Source organism: Passer montanus, unplaced genomic scaffold, assembly GCF_014805655.1.
Source record: "Passer montanus isolate IOZ18808 unplaced genomic scaffold, ASM1480565v1 scaffold13, whole genome shotgun sequence".
In the NCBI taxonomy this organism is placed as follows: Eukaryota; Metazoa; Chordata; class Aves; order Passeriformes; family Passeridae; genus Passer; species Passer montanus.
The window spans coordinates 11,357,913-11,372,179 of NW_024359832.1; the positions used below are offsets into that span (position 1 = coordinate 11,357,913).

Consider the following 14,267-nt stretch of genomic DNA (forward strand, 5'->3'; position numbering starts at 1 on the left):
TCCTTTTCTCACCTGCTTTCTCTCTTTGTTTTGTCCTCTCCCACAGAAACTAGATGAAGAGAGCGAGGCAAACTTGCTAGCTGTTCTCACAGAAACACTGGACAGCATCCCTGTGGATGAGGATGGATTGCCTTCCTTTGATGCACTGACAGATGGAGATGTGACCAACGAAAATGCCGCTAGCCCCTCCCCAGTGCCCGACGGCGCCCCTCCAACTCAGGAGGCAGAAGAGCCGTCTCTAGTAAGAACCCTTCCTACTGTTTAACAGGAATTGGATGTGCCTCTGGCTACCCGCTGCATGGGTATGATGTAGTCACAGTAAGGTCTGGACTTTTCATTTAGAGTGGAGAGGAAAATCAAGTAAAGAACTGAAAATTAAGCGGGGGAAACCCCCCCAGCAAATAGCCACAGGATGATTAATACGGCAGTCTATTAAAAAGTTGTTGAAAAGGTTGTTTTCGAAACTCTTGCGCTAATGGGGCTGACACTTTTGCTTATCATTCTGTTCAGATAAGTCGGGGTAATGGGTCTTAACTCGTATTTCATTTCTCGGGGCACTTTTTGTTGTGTATGTTTAGACATCATTTTTTGTGATCTCTGAAGAAAGGCCCAATGAGTCTGTTGAGATGCAGAGCTGATTTTGTGTCTTTAACATTGATTTGACCAGTAAGCACCAGCTTAGTGCTAACCAGGGCAGAACTGAATCTTGGATGAGGATGTGGGTGAAACTTTATATGCATTTTGCTTAGTAAATCTGGTTTGTGATGTGATTCTGTTTCTGCTGAAAGCCTCTTATCACTGGCTTCAGTGGGAACAGAGCCAGGTACCCGAATCTTGATACCATATCCATTAGTCTGTTAAAGTTTATGTCTCTGTATAGATCAGAGGCCTCTTCACGTCAGACAGATCACTGAGAATTTCATTTTGCCATGGATTCAGAAATCCAAGATCCCTGTCACTTCTGCTTGCCCTGCAGTATGCTGCAGTAAAGGGAGCAGAAATGTGCTGCCAAGCCGGAAGAAAATGAAATCTGTTTACTCTGAGGAATATCAAGTCGTGCTTTTTGTTTTACTGTACTTTGCTTGCTGAAATTGATATAACTAACTTTAAGTAACTATGCAAAAATGTATATAAGTCACTTTAATTGATAAAATTTATAACTTTACTCTTTTCCTTCCACCTCCCTTTCCCTGATGTGTTTGTAGCTTAAGAAGCTCTTGCTGGCTCCAGCCAACACTCAGCTAAATTACAATGAATGCAGTGGTCTCAGCACACAAAACCATGCAAACACTAATCACAGGATCAGAACAAGCCCTGTGGTTGTTAAGGTACAAACTTAATTTTTATAATAAGGAAAAAAAAAGAAAGTGGAATAAGGTCTTTTATGCTTTTAGCAATCAAGCAAGCAGTAGATCTGAATGTATTGTATGTGCTTACTATCTTCTAACTATTTTTTTTTAAATGTGAGCTGTAGACTGGGTTCTAGAAAATAATCTGAGCTCTTTTATGCTCTGAATATTTCATTTATGCCCCTTCTCTTGGCAGAGTTCAGATGTAGTCACACCGTCTGTTACTCTTACCTACTTTACTGATATGCAGAGTAGGATGGGGTGTGATAAAATTTGCTGATGGTCTGGTCTTGTTTATGAGTGACTCCAGGATGTGGGACTGCCATTTCCCCAGCTGTCTGAGCTAAGACAAATGACACTGGATTCTTGGCAAAAGATGTATATTAGACATTGATTGGATGGAATGGGGGGCTTAGACATAATTCTGTTATCAGGCAGTATTAAACAATGTTTGTCTTGCCATTCAGTGTAGCTGAAAACAGGCCATTTAGGGGTACTTAAGAGAGTTGTGAATACTGGGCCCAAGCAATCAGCAGCAAATTAAGGTTTAAACCAGCTTATTTTTTTGCTCACACTAAAGGCGCTGTAGGGTCTTGTTAGTTACATGTTGCTGAGTAGGAACATTGCAATGTAGGAGAAATGAAATAAAAAGCTGCATAAATGTCATTTAGGAATTTTAAATGTAATTTTCTTTCCTTGTTCTGCAAACAGTTATTCACAGCTCATAGATCTAGTACACTTAGGCTGAACACTTCATTGAAAATCTCATCTCTTCAGAAAACCTATATCCATTCTGATAAGGTTCAGCTCACTAATTTTAGCTTTACTTTATTTTATTTTATTATTTTATTTTATTTTATTTTACCCTGTTTTAAGACTGAGAATTCATGGAGCAATAAAGCGAAGAGCATTTGTCAACAGCAAAAGCCTCAAAGACGTCCCTGCTCTGAACTTCTCAAATATCTGACTACGAATGATGATCCTCCTCAGACCAAACCAGCAGAGAACAGGAACAGCAGCAAAGAGAAATGCACCTCCAAAAGGAAGCCCCATCTGCAGTCTCAGACAAATCATCTGCAGGGTAGGTGTGGGACTGCAGAATACAGCTTCGGAACCAGCAGTAATGCTGGGAAGCTGAAGTACCATGGTTGGAAATACCCTCAATACTTCTTCTGTTCTTTGGATTAGTATTGGAAATCCAGCATCTCTTCTATGTAAAGAGAATTTGAAAACAGTATAATGAAGCTAGAATTAGTTAGCTATCTGGAGATACTTATTCACAGAGAACTGTACCACTAAGAAATCATTATACCCCTAAACAAGTTCAGCAGGCCAGTTCATTAGTGAGCTTCTTTCTGTTTTGCTGGAGTAAAACTGAGGGCATTGTTAACCTGCCACATAGCCCGTAAGAGACAATAAATAGTGGTCTCACTGCTACAGAGAAAACAATAAATGTGTCATTCCTGTTAAAGCTGGAATGCTGGTTTGTAATTTTATTTTGTAAATAGTTGAGAGTTTAGATGCCATCCTGATCTTTCTCTCTCATTTTTGGATTTTTTATGGTCAAAACTAAACACTTGTGTTGACTTTTAGTATCCCCTGATGTGTGAAAAACTGATCTATATTACAAGTAGCTTCTGTGACAGAGATGCAAGAACTTAAAGCCTCCTCTCTCACTTTCTCTCCCTCTCTTTCCCACGATAAAGGAAAGCTGTAAAAGCTTACGAACCCAAAGGGAGCTTTTTAAAATTATTGCTACTTTAAAATACATCTATGTATTTATGTTGACCTGGCATCTGGAAGGCTGTGTGCCTATCCCAGACACATCAGTGCCAATCATGGATGCCTCCACTAAAGTTAATGGAAGTTGCCTATCTGCAACAGAGATCAGGATGTGACCCTAAATGTGTTGTTTGCTATTTTCAAAGCAACAGTTGTAAACTGTTCTTCTTTTCCCCTCCCTCTTTCTTGCATTTCAGCCTCTATCAAATCTGTTTTCTCATTCTGCACTAGGAAGTATAAGCAAATTTAATAAAAATAATATTCCCTTCCTGTCACTCAATATTGTTCTTGCAGCTGTACATTCTGACATCCTAAGTATGGGTTTTCCCCATTATGCTCTCAAATTATCTGAACAATGTTTCTCATAAGAAGGAAATCCAACTGCCCCTAAAGGTTCTTTATGCCAACTGTCACTTCTTCTGGATGGCTTCAGCAGTCTGCTTTTACAGCAGAATCCAGACTGAGCTCTACATGTGAAACCTGAGTCTGTTACTGCAATGGTAATGAAAAGCAGAACTGCCAGAAGTTACAGGGAGCTTTTTCGACACTGTTGGATGTTAAGGTGATAAGGTGCATCATGTATAACATGCTCTATGAACATATATATTATACCCATACAGAGATGTATGTGCACACAAACATACATACAGATTATAAAGTCTTTCTCTTCAGATCAGAATTGCTTTTTTATCCCCAGCTGAGCAGTTGTGTAGATTCAGTTCAAAGGGTCTGGGCACGCTGAGCTGCGGAAACAGCATGGAGGAGAAGTTAGGAAAGTCCAAAGGGACATACAGCTAAAAACTGTGCTTAACAGATGACTGTGATTTTAGTGGTCTTGCAGGTGAATTTGCAGGCACAGAGAAATTACCTTCTTTAATTTTCCTGTGCTTTAATTTACAGGTTTCTGAAATGTTTTTTCAGCAAATTTGCCTCATACACCAATATATAACTTCAATATCAATGGATTTGCATATAATGCAAATACAAGATTATAATGCTTTCAGCTTGGACAGTCAATTCATGCAGAATCAACCTTGCAAATTTAACTGATATTTGCAGACCTGCAGTTATTGGTTCATAGATTTAATCAAAAGTACAAGAAAATTGGCTCTTTCTGTTTTAAAAAACTATCACAGATAGTTTTCTGAGATTTTCTTTCAAATTTGGGGAAAGCTCACAAAGGATGAGTCAAATGTTATTTTCCTTTAGGGATACTGTTGGAAACATATTGCAAACCCATGGGAACGTCCACAAATGCATTCATGCCAAAGATCATCTATGGTTTTGCACTGAAATTTGCCCATGAGGAAATGTAGTTCTTTTGAACCTGAATGTTTTCAATTTACAGGGACAAGTAACTTGATGTGAACTCTTTTTAATAAAAAAACCCCACTACAGTAGACCTTGAAACTCTAATAAACAGGCACTATGGAAAATGACAGTGTCTTGGCTAAATATTTACACTATCAATAGCTGTATGTGAGTATGAATCCTTTGCAGAAAGAGTGTTTGGTCAAGCTCTTGCCTAGCAATAAGAAAACTGATGGGTGTTTTGGTATGCGAACTTCTCAGTGGGAGAGCTCAGTGATATCTGCCTAAAATTAATACATGGGAGTGTGAGATAATGCCTTGGTTCTGTGCCCATCTCTGGCAGATTTGCACTGTGCCTCAGTGCTTCAGAATTCAATATGTGTATATTCTGATATGGGATTATTCTGTAGGACTAATAAGAGTTAGAAAGAGGCTTTTTAGAGATGTAAATAGCTCTTACACATTCAGCTTCCTTAACTTAAATTGGTTAAGAGTGTGCAGATTTTTATTTAAAAAAAGAAAGGAAAGCCTTTGTATAAAACTTTATTCCAGAGCCTTGCTTCACTATCTGTTTTTTTGGTTTTTTTTAAGCCAGTTTTACCTCTAGATAGCCACAGGCAAACATTCGTATTCCTAGATGTATATAAATTACACACAAAGATGTGTCAGGTTATATTCAGTTTTACTGCACCTGGTGTAATGCACAAATCAGTGGCTGTGCTGGACCAGACAAATAACTCATTGAGGTGCATCTCCTCACTCCAGCAGTGACTTCTGAGGAAGGTGAACCTGAGGTGAACACCTGAGCTCATATGGGGAGGAGAAGAAACAATATGCAGCTTTTGAGAATTAATTTTTGAAAACGTTATATTACTTCAGGAATGCTCCAGAGCATATAAAAGTAATCAATTTGCATATAAAATCCCTTAATGTTGATGGGAGCTCCAAGCCTGTAATGAATATGAAATATGCAGTAGTGACACTCTGGACAAAAGATCTGCAGTGCAGGAGTGTTCAAGGGGAACATTTTGTCTTAAGTAATTAATCTGCAGAAGAGATCCCCTGCTGTTGTTCTTGCTACAATGCTCTCTGTGTTTAAAACATCAATCTAACTTCTGAAAAGTAAAATTTGCAAGTACTGTAATTTTTAATTTTAAAGGCATCTTAGTTGTATTACAACATCCTGGTTCTTGGCTTGCTCTGAGAATATACAATTTTGCTTGAGTAAAAGCTGCAAAGCTTACATTTTTATAGCCAGAGCTTTGTTTTTTGCGTATGTTGGGATTGTAGTGCTGAGAGCTTCAACCCCATTTTTAACCATCTGTGACTATGTCCATGGTTTGTCATAGTTTGCAGCATAATTTGTAAAAATTTGGACTATAACTGGTTGGACTCTGGCCTCATAGAAACAACCTATTCTCAGTGCTGTATATAAAATTCTATCTTGTAGAAGTAAAATTAACTGAATATTCATTACGTTCTGTTACTTTGTAGTTATTCTGCTGCTCCTGTTTCCAAATGAAACGTGAACTGTAGTCGAAATTAACACTGAGAGAAGTTACATTTTCACAGTGTATCCTGTAGAGTTCTTCATTGATTTTTAAAATGTACCAGTTTTCTTCTGAAAGGTTCTTGTCATTTGCATTGTGTACTGTATTTCAGAGATACAGTAATTGATGTAAATGTTGAAATCTAGGTGCCCTTTTAATACTAGTAAATAAGGAATCAGGATGAGTCTATCTATCTGAGATACACTGAAATGACAACTGAACTATCAGAGCTTGGCCCTAACTGACTACCACATGATCCCAATGCCAAAGTATAAAGAAATGTTTACAGTATACTTTACAGAGTGTTTAAATATTGTTTTCTTTTTTTCTTTTAATATTGTTTTCTTTTTTCCTTTAGCCAAACCAACAAGTTTATCACTTCCATTGACACCCGAGTCACCAAAGTAAGTATTAAAAAGTGCAAACATTTATAAAAGGGAGGGGGGTTCAGTAGATTTTGGCTACAGCAACTCCATTTCAGCTTGTTTTTATAAATGTGCCCTGTCTTCCAGTGATCCCAAGGGTTCCCCATTTGAGAACAAGACTATTGAACAAACCTTAAGTGTGGAACTCTCTGGAACTGCAGGTGAGAAATGCAAAATGATGGCTCTTTCTTTAAGCATGGCTTGTGTGTGTTTACTTTAATATACCACAGGTATGCTGAGATCTCACAGAAGTCTCCCATAGATTCACTTCAGTGCAGTTCACCATTACTTTTTTATCCAGCTACCTGAGAAGAAAGGTGTTTGAAAATATGACTCCAAACCTACACAGGAGAGCATAATTTCTGAGAAAATATGAATGAAACTATTTATCTGTTGTATTTCTCCATTTCCCCATAGATTTGTTTATTGCTGTGCACCATCTTTCAAAGACAAACTCCACAGCATGGTGTAATAGATGCTACAGGTGTAAAAGTTATATTATTCAGTCTGTCTCCAGGCTGGTCTAGGGCTGTACATGACTGCATGTTTCAGTGCTTTGTCATTTCTAGATTAATATGTCACAAATAACAGCTTTCTCCTCTACCACTGAACAACTGATTGTTCCATAGCTTAGGTAATTTTTAAAAGTGGTATTTTGTATTCCTGTTTTTTCTTTTTCATCCATTAACACACTTCACACAACCTCCCTTTATCTTCCTCTTCCTTTCTGATCCCTGGATTTGTACCTTTTGAAGATTTTTAGGATTTTTTTATCATGTAGTGGTTTAGTTCGTACATCACCCATTTAAGCATTCATTTAATTCGCCTGCTCTTCCTTTGCTGAAGTCAATTCCTTCAGACTCAGATCTCTTTTATAGCATTCCTCTGAACTCTGTTTTGCCTCTGTTTTCTTCAAGTGTCCAGAACTGAGCACAAAAGAACACATTGAGCTCCACCTGACCTATTGCCAAGACTATTTTCTTTCTCAGTTGTGTAATATTGAAAAATAAGAGATGTACTCAGCATGTGCTTCTCTCAGGAGAGCAGTAGGTTGTAAACTATCTGATCTCTAGCATTGAAGGGGAAGGGGTGTATTGCAAAATATGTCTTTGGGTACCACAAATTAGCTTGGTGCTCCTGAATTCAGTGGCAGCAGGCCCAGGCTGGGTTTGCTAGGTACACTGGGCTTTCACCTTCCTACAACCATCATTGTACTTTTCTAGAAACTTTTTCATTAGTTCAGCACTAAAACATGAACACTTCCCTGCTGACTCCTGGAAGCCTGCAGTCTTAATTGTTCCTCTCATGGCAAAAGGAAGTGTTCTTCCTACACCTCTTCATTTTGCAAGACCAACATAAACATGGCAAAATTCACTGAATGCAGGAGGATAATCCTGTTCAGTGCCAATAAGTGAAGTGAAGTGAAGTGAAGTGAAGTGAAACATGGAGAAGCCTCTTCCATCACTACTGGACAGCAAGTCTGCGCAAGGGTGCCCATTTGTAAGCACATGGATAAGTCAGTGCTTAGTGCTGCCAAAAGAAAGGGGCAGATGAGGTGACTACAGCAGAGTGGTACAAGCAGCCGTTGAAATCACTGAAGGAAGCAGTGTTTTCTCCCAGCCAAAAAGTCAGCAGCTTTTCCCATCAGCTGACTAGACAGAAATTGGGAGTCAGTCTGACCCCTGGATAGTCCTCTAGTACTGCGTCCATAGTGGCAACAGGAATGGGCTTGGTATTACCAAATTCATTCCGCTCCATCAGCTGTGCACAGAGGAGGAAACAAAACAGCTCTGTAGTTGCTTGGAAAACATAATCAGGAGAACTGGTGCATTTAAAAAAAAACAACAGAAGCTGGGAAACAGCACAATTGGCCACATATGTAAACAGGAATGCTCTACTATGATTCTGTGATTTCTTTTCCCCTCTGGAAGTAAAAGAAGTTAGCTAGGAAATAACCTGATCATATTCAGGAAGAATAAGTATTGGAGTGTTGTGTGGCGAAGGAACTGGGCAGTGTTACCAAGCAGGTACATAATGGTGACTCTTGGACTCTTGGACTTGCTCTGGTCTTCAAAATGCCTGGTGAGGAGATTTCAGGAGATCATTCAGTAGCTCTTTTAATCTCTGCCTGTATATACACATAGGTTTTATTTTTATATTCATGTATGTATGTAAACCCATAAAAATATGGATGTCTTGCTTTTTAAGTAATTTGTACTGCAGTAGTTTTGTGTCCTGAGTCTGCTTGTGCTGGAAGCAAAGTACACAACAGAAACAGCCTGAAGTACTGAAGAACTTACAACGTATGTGTGTGTGTAAATCATGGCAGAGTTGGGACCCACTTCAGTTTAAAAAACAACCAAAAATAAAGTAAGGAAAAAAGTAGTGGCAGTAGTGATTAATAATATCTTGAAGTTCTTTAGTGAGAACCCTGGCAACTCCAAATTATATCCAGATAACCGCATTGCTCATTGTCCTTATATAGGGCAGCTTTCACCACACAAGCACTATTTATTATAATTTAAATAGGAGTTACCTTGATCTCACTACTGAATTGAAAAGACCATTAGCAGTGCTGCTTGCACTATCGAAGCACAAAGTATTTTAATATAAATAGCAACTCCCTTGATCTCTCTGCTGAAAACAACATCGCTTCCCTCACTGATGAATTAACTATAGAGCAGAAAAATAAATAAATAAAAACATTTCCCACATGAGCCATCAATCTTCGTCGCACACACATTTTGGATTCATGTATCTAAAGTCAAACTGAAGCCATTCTCTTGCCAGTGCTATATCTTGCTTTACAGCAGATTTGTTAGTAGTCATGAGTGTAACTTTGTCCTCCCTAAAACTGTCAAAACATGAATTTGTCACATTACAAGGAACAAATATTCTTTGAAGTGTTTTCATGCCATACATAAGAATTCTTTCAATACACTTTAAGTAAGTGTCCTAACTCCATTGCTATATAAAGTCCTATCTCTTGAAGCTGATTATTTTGGTGTTGTTCTAAGGAAGCTGGACCAGAACATCATGATATGGAGGGAGTCCCAGGGGATGCTAATGCAGTGAATTAAATTCCTGTATCAGATGAGTCTTTCTGAGTAAGAGACTCGGAAGAGGTGCATCTCTGTCTCCAGAGCCATCTGCATTGCCAGTGCCTTGCTAAGAGGCTGTGGGCTTGAACCTCTCCAGTGTCTTCCAGAAATCTGGGATGGTGTCACCTCTTTCCTCTTTGTTAGAAGTCAGAACGATGGGGGAGGGTCGGGCAGGGACAGACAAGACTATGCAAGCACAGGGGGTGGGAGGATGACTCACATTCTGGAGGTGGCAGTGTTACTCCTGGCAGTCAAGGGCTCCTCAGTGATTGTTTTAGGCTTTTGATTGTCTTAGACAAACTCCTGAATGCCAGATGTTAGATAGCATGGCTTCTAATTAATCTCTCTCTGTTCCCTGTGTCTTAAACCCTCACACCTAAATACTCAAAGCCACCATTTAAGTACATGAAGTTGGTTTATGTGCTTATGGCTTGATCAGTAACTAGAAGACTATTTCCACACTCTTGGTAAAAAGTCTCTAATTTGATACAGATCCCTATAATTTATTGTAGTGTAAAACTGCTCACTGGTCTTGGGGAAAAATTTGATTTTTCTGAAAAGATGGCAGAAAAAGCTATATTTTCTGTCATCAGAAAAGCTGATGTGCACAATCAAGTTGAAGAGTGGTTTGGAATTTGACCAGCGTTGAAGGTACTGATACCCTGCTATTTGCCCACCTCTAGATTTGTGTTACCTCTTACTTGTCAGAGCAAATACTTAAAATCTGTCATCTAAGAACTTCTTTGACCTTAGAATGATTTCTGATAAAATGAGAGGTGAGATGGAGAGAGTTGTCCAGAGGGAATAAAATCTAGTGAATTATTTGATGTTTTCAGGCATCTGTGTTTATTCTCTCCAGCACTGACAACAGGATTATACTGAATATTCAACAAGCATGTAGTTTTTTATTGTATGATGACTATTTAATTTTATTACATTTTCCTAGCTTCTGCAATCTAGTGCCATACAAACACTCTTCTTCTACTGAATTGAGCTGTTATCTTGTGGTCAGTTTTTAAAGTGGCCTTAAATAATGTTTCCCTTGACAATCCATTTTCAAACTCAAAAGGTATGAAAGAATTCATTTTCAATGCCTCTCAAAAGCACATGTAGAAAGGTTCCAGGGCTGTGTTCCCCAAATGACACTAATTATCAGCCCACTCAAAACACAGCAAACATCATCAAACATTGGAATGCTGAGTTACCGAAGAGATTTAGAAATATCTGTGTCTGTGTAAAACAGTATTGAAAATCAGTCCTAAAAAGTCCAGATGTCACTTTTAATGCAAAGGCACTCCCCTAATTTCTGCTGATCAACCGAGATGAGCTAAAGGAGTTACACTACAAGTTTTTTTGAAGTGAAGTTTTGGAATGTATTAAAGTAGTTTTACCCTCCCAGAGACTTTCTGGAAAGAAGTTGCTTGGCCAAGGTGGCAGAGTTGGCACATATGCAAACACCTTTTGTTGCACAGACGTGGGGAGGATGGTGCTGCTTTGCCAGCAGTGCTGGCAATTTGATATATGCTGTTTTCTAGCACAAGATCACGGAGTGAGCTCGTAGTATATAGACAGAGCAAGGCAAAGTGCAAACGTGCCATTTACCAAAGCTATTCAATTAAGGAAAAGTCCCTACAAAGAAAATGGTTTTATAGCATGTCATGAAAAAATACTTGCCTTTTACTTTAAAAAGAAAAAAGACTGTTTAAGGGGGATGATTGTAGAGTATGTACCACTTCTAACAGATTTGCTGTGCAGAAGTACATAAGTGTGAGTGATGTAGAGGTACTTGTTTATTATAGAGCACATTTCAATGCAGTAATCATAAATATTGCTAAGGTTGTGCTCTGTTGAAATATGACCTACATACTCTTGATTGTTTGTGTTACGTGATTTGTCTGACACCCATTACATTCTGGGTAATGGCAGCCATTTGTTGCTGTGCACAGCAGGCTCTTTTGACAAAAGAAAATAGGCAGCAATAAAAAAGCTATAGTCTGAATTACATTCTGCACAGCGCTGCACTGCTGAGAGTTTGTGCAAGTGTGTTAACAATGCTCTGAACTGCCTCTTGTCAGCCTTCAGCCTGTAATGGCCATCTGTCCTTCCATAAATCTGTCAAAACCTGCTAAGTTCAAGAGAGAGTACAGAATATACTTTGTACTGTCAATGCCTAAATGTACACATTGGGGAGAAATCAGTGTGTGTGAAATAATCCCGTGGTTAGAGAATATTGTAATGCCGTTGATGTGGGATCATGGCCCTCGGTGAAGATTACCAGGGATTAGAGTGAAGATGAGCAAGTGTGCAGCCAAGTGGTTTTCTCAGAATTCACAATTTGGAGATGGGTCAGGGGGCACTCTGGAGGTGGACTTGGAGTGGTGACGTGTATTCAAAACTTCACTCCCTCCTTCATCACCCAGTGTAGGTTTGTTCAAAAGTTAAATGAACATTTTCCATTATTTATCTGTTTCTACTTGTCTGTGCACTTCCTGCTTCTGCTAAAATCCAGGAGAAAAGCCAGGATGCCATGAGGAAGCCCTTTCTTAGGCTGTTCCAGCCCTGTTCTGCCAGCAAGGGAAGTGCCAGTAAATTTAGCTCAGGCTGTACTTTCGTGTGGTTTTTTTTTTTTTGTGTGTTCCCCCTTGCCTTTTTGAAGATTATTGGGCTCTTTCTCAGGTTTCTGGAAATGTTATACTTGTTTTACTTACTTATATCCAGGACAAGCTTTAAAGACATGGAATTTGAAATAAGATTTTATTTTGAATATTGGATTATCTCTGGGGTTTCTTTGACTAAAATTTTTAAATATACATGTTCATTGTGGAGTGGTTGTATTTTTGTTTAATTCTTTCTTTAAAACTACATCCAAAAACCCAGTAACTATCCCCAGAATTTCTATGGACTGTATAATTTCACGTGTAAAAGTGTAATTTTAAATTTTTTTTTAGAAAGTTGTTTTATGGACTATTTGTTCAATCTGAGCCTGAAGCTTTAACTTTGAAAGTATTACTGCAGATTTTTGAAGAGGACTGTTCTCTTTAATATTAGCAAAAATTCAGGTAGTCAAAAATACTTGTCAGTGAGGAGGTGCATAAGGTAAGAAATAATTAGGGCTGTCTCAAGTGACTGTTTGGGAAGAAGAAAGAAAAAATGGAGGACTTAGAGGAAATAATTAAACAGTAATGACTGCACAATTTTTTTTTTTAGTATTAAATTTAAATTTGGGGTAACTAATGTTTTAGGTGCCATAATCTTTGCCTCAGTTTCCTTGAATTTTGTGGCGTTAGGCAAAGTATTTGCATAGCCACGTGTAGCTCATAACCATTTTTTCCAGACATTCAGACAAAATCAAGCATGTCTGTCACATCAACTATTCATGCCTTGGTACTTCTATTTTCTTATTTTCTGAAATAAATTCATTGCAGATAATGCAATGGGACTCACAGTCTCCATTTATGCTCCTTAGGGAGCACTGTGCATTGATGGACGCTTTTCCTTCTTTACAGCAAAACACTGTAAAACATGTTCCATTTGCATTGATCTGTTGAGCTGTGTTGCATGTTTAAAAATACAAACCAGACCTCTATAACCATGTTTGAAACACACATTTCCTGTAACTCTGTCTGCCCTCTCTTTTCATTCTTGCTTAAGAACTAATGGAAAGCTCATTGCTTGGGCTAAAAATATTCTTGGACGGCATGAGCCTCTGGATTGCTTAGTCTGGATTGCTTGGTCTGGATTACCTTGGAGAACTCCCTGATCTCCATCTATTTTGTTAAATTTTAAGCATATAACTAAATTATATTAGTGTAAATTGGACAGAAGCAAATTTTAAACCTAATACAAAGTACCTTCCTGAAGAGAAATTATTTCCTCGCCAGTGTCTGCTGTTTGCTGTTACTCTGCCCTGTTGTCTGGGATTATCCTTCTGTAATTCTGAAATTCTGTGATTTCTATAGAAAATATTGAAAGTTATACTCTATCCTTATAAAAATAGTGGGAAGATGCTGCTTCAGTTCCCAGGCTTTACTGGAATATGCTTAGTCCTTCCTGCAATTTGTCTCATCACAGTGATACAATCTATTGCAGTTATATAAATAATCCTGTTAGTTAGCAGTATATTTAGTCACTGAATACTGATCTAGTACTAATACGAACCCAATAACTAATATTAAGATGTACCTGTTTCATTTTGACTCCCTACTGCATGATTCTCACCAAGATTTAGTTCTAAATGCAAGGGTTCATTACACTTGTGGTTGTATTATTGTTCATTTGGGTTTCAGCTGCAGAACCACATTTAAGGCAAAATGTATTAATTATGCTCAAGGAATGTATTAGACATATATTCTCAATGGTTTTTTTAGTTAATGAACTCTGGACACAAAGAGTCATTGCCACTGAGTTAGGGTGGCTGTATTTCATTGCATTTAAGTTCTGCATCCTTTGGTACCACTCATTTATTTCTCTTGGCTATGCTTTTATCCAGATTCTTCTTTGCCAGGTTCTTTATGTTTTTGATGGTGCCAGTCTTTTGACTTTTCATTTTTACATCAAAATCTATTTTGTATTTAACAAAAATGTCTTTGGTGTTTTATCTCTTGATCTTTTCTATTAAAACCTACAGAGAGAGGGGCGGATGTCATGGAGGAAGGGGAGGGGCAGAAATTATGCTGGAGACTGATGGCAATGCATTAGTATTGTTGCTATTGTTGTTACCAGACCTTTGGCAGTTTTATTCTCAATATT

General features: G+C 38.3%; 1 protein-coding gene across 6 annotated transcripts in view; it reads left to right on the plus strand.

The window, feature by feature from the left end:
• PPARGC1A (PPARG coactivator 1 alpha) overlaps positions 1-14,267 on the plus strand; it is a 364,561-nt gene that overhangs the window by 331,495 nt on the left and 18,799 nt on the right. For 4 of the 6 annotated variants that reach the window (XR_005626495.1, XM_039698886.1, XM_039698888.1 and 1 more), the window contains 5 exons: positions 47-241; positions 1,206-1,328; positions 2,226-2,430; positions 6,351-6,396; positions 6,505-6,578. Coding sequence is in view for 5 of the 6 variants with exons in the window: in XM_039698886.1 (XP_039554820.1) it covers positions 47-241; positions 1,206-1,328; positions 2,226-2,430; positions 6,351-6,396; positions 6,505-6,578 (643 nt within the window). In the remaining variant the exon portion in view is untranslated. Of the gene's footprint in view, positions 1-46; positions 303-1,205; positions 1,329-2,225; positions 2,431-6,350; positions 6,397-6,504; positions 6,579-14,267 lie in introns of those variants that run through there. The other 2 variants (XM_039698890.1, XM_039698889.1) reach the window with 2 other exon arrangements.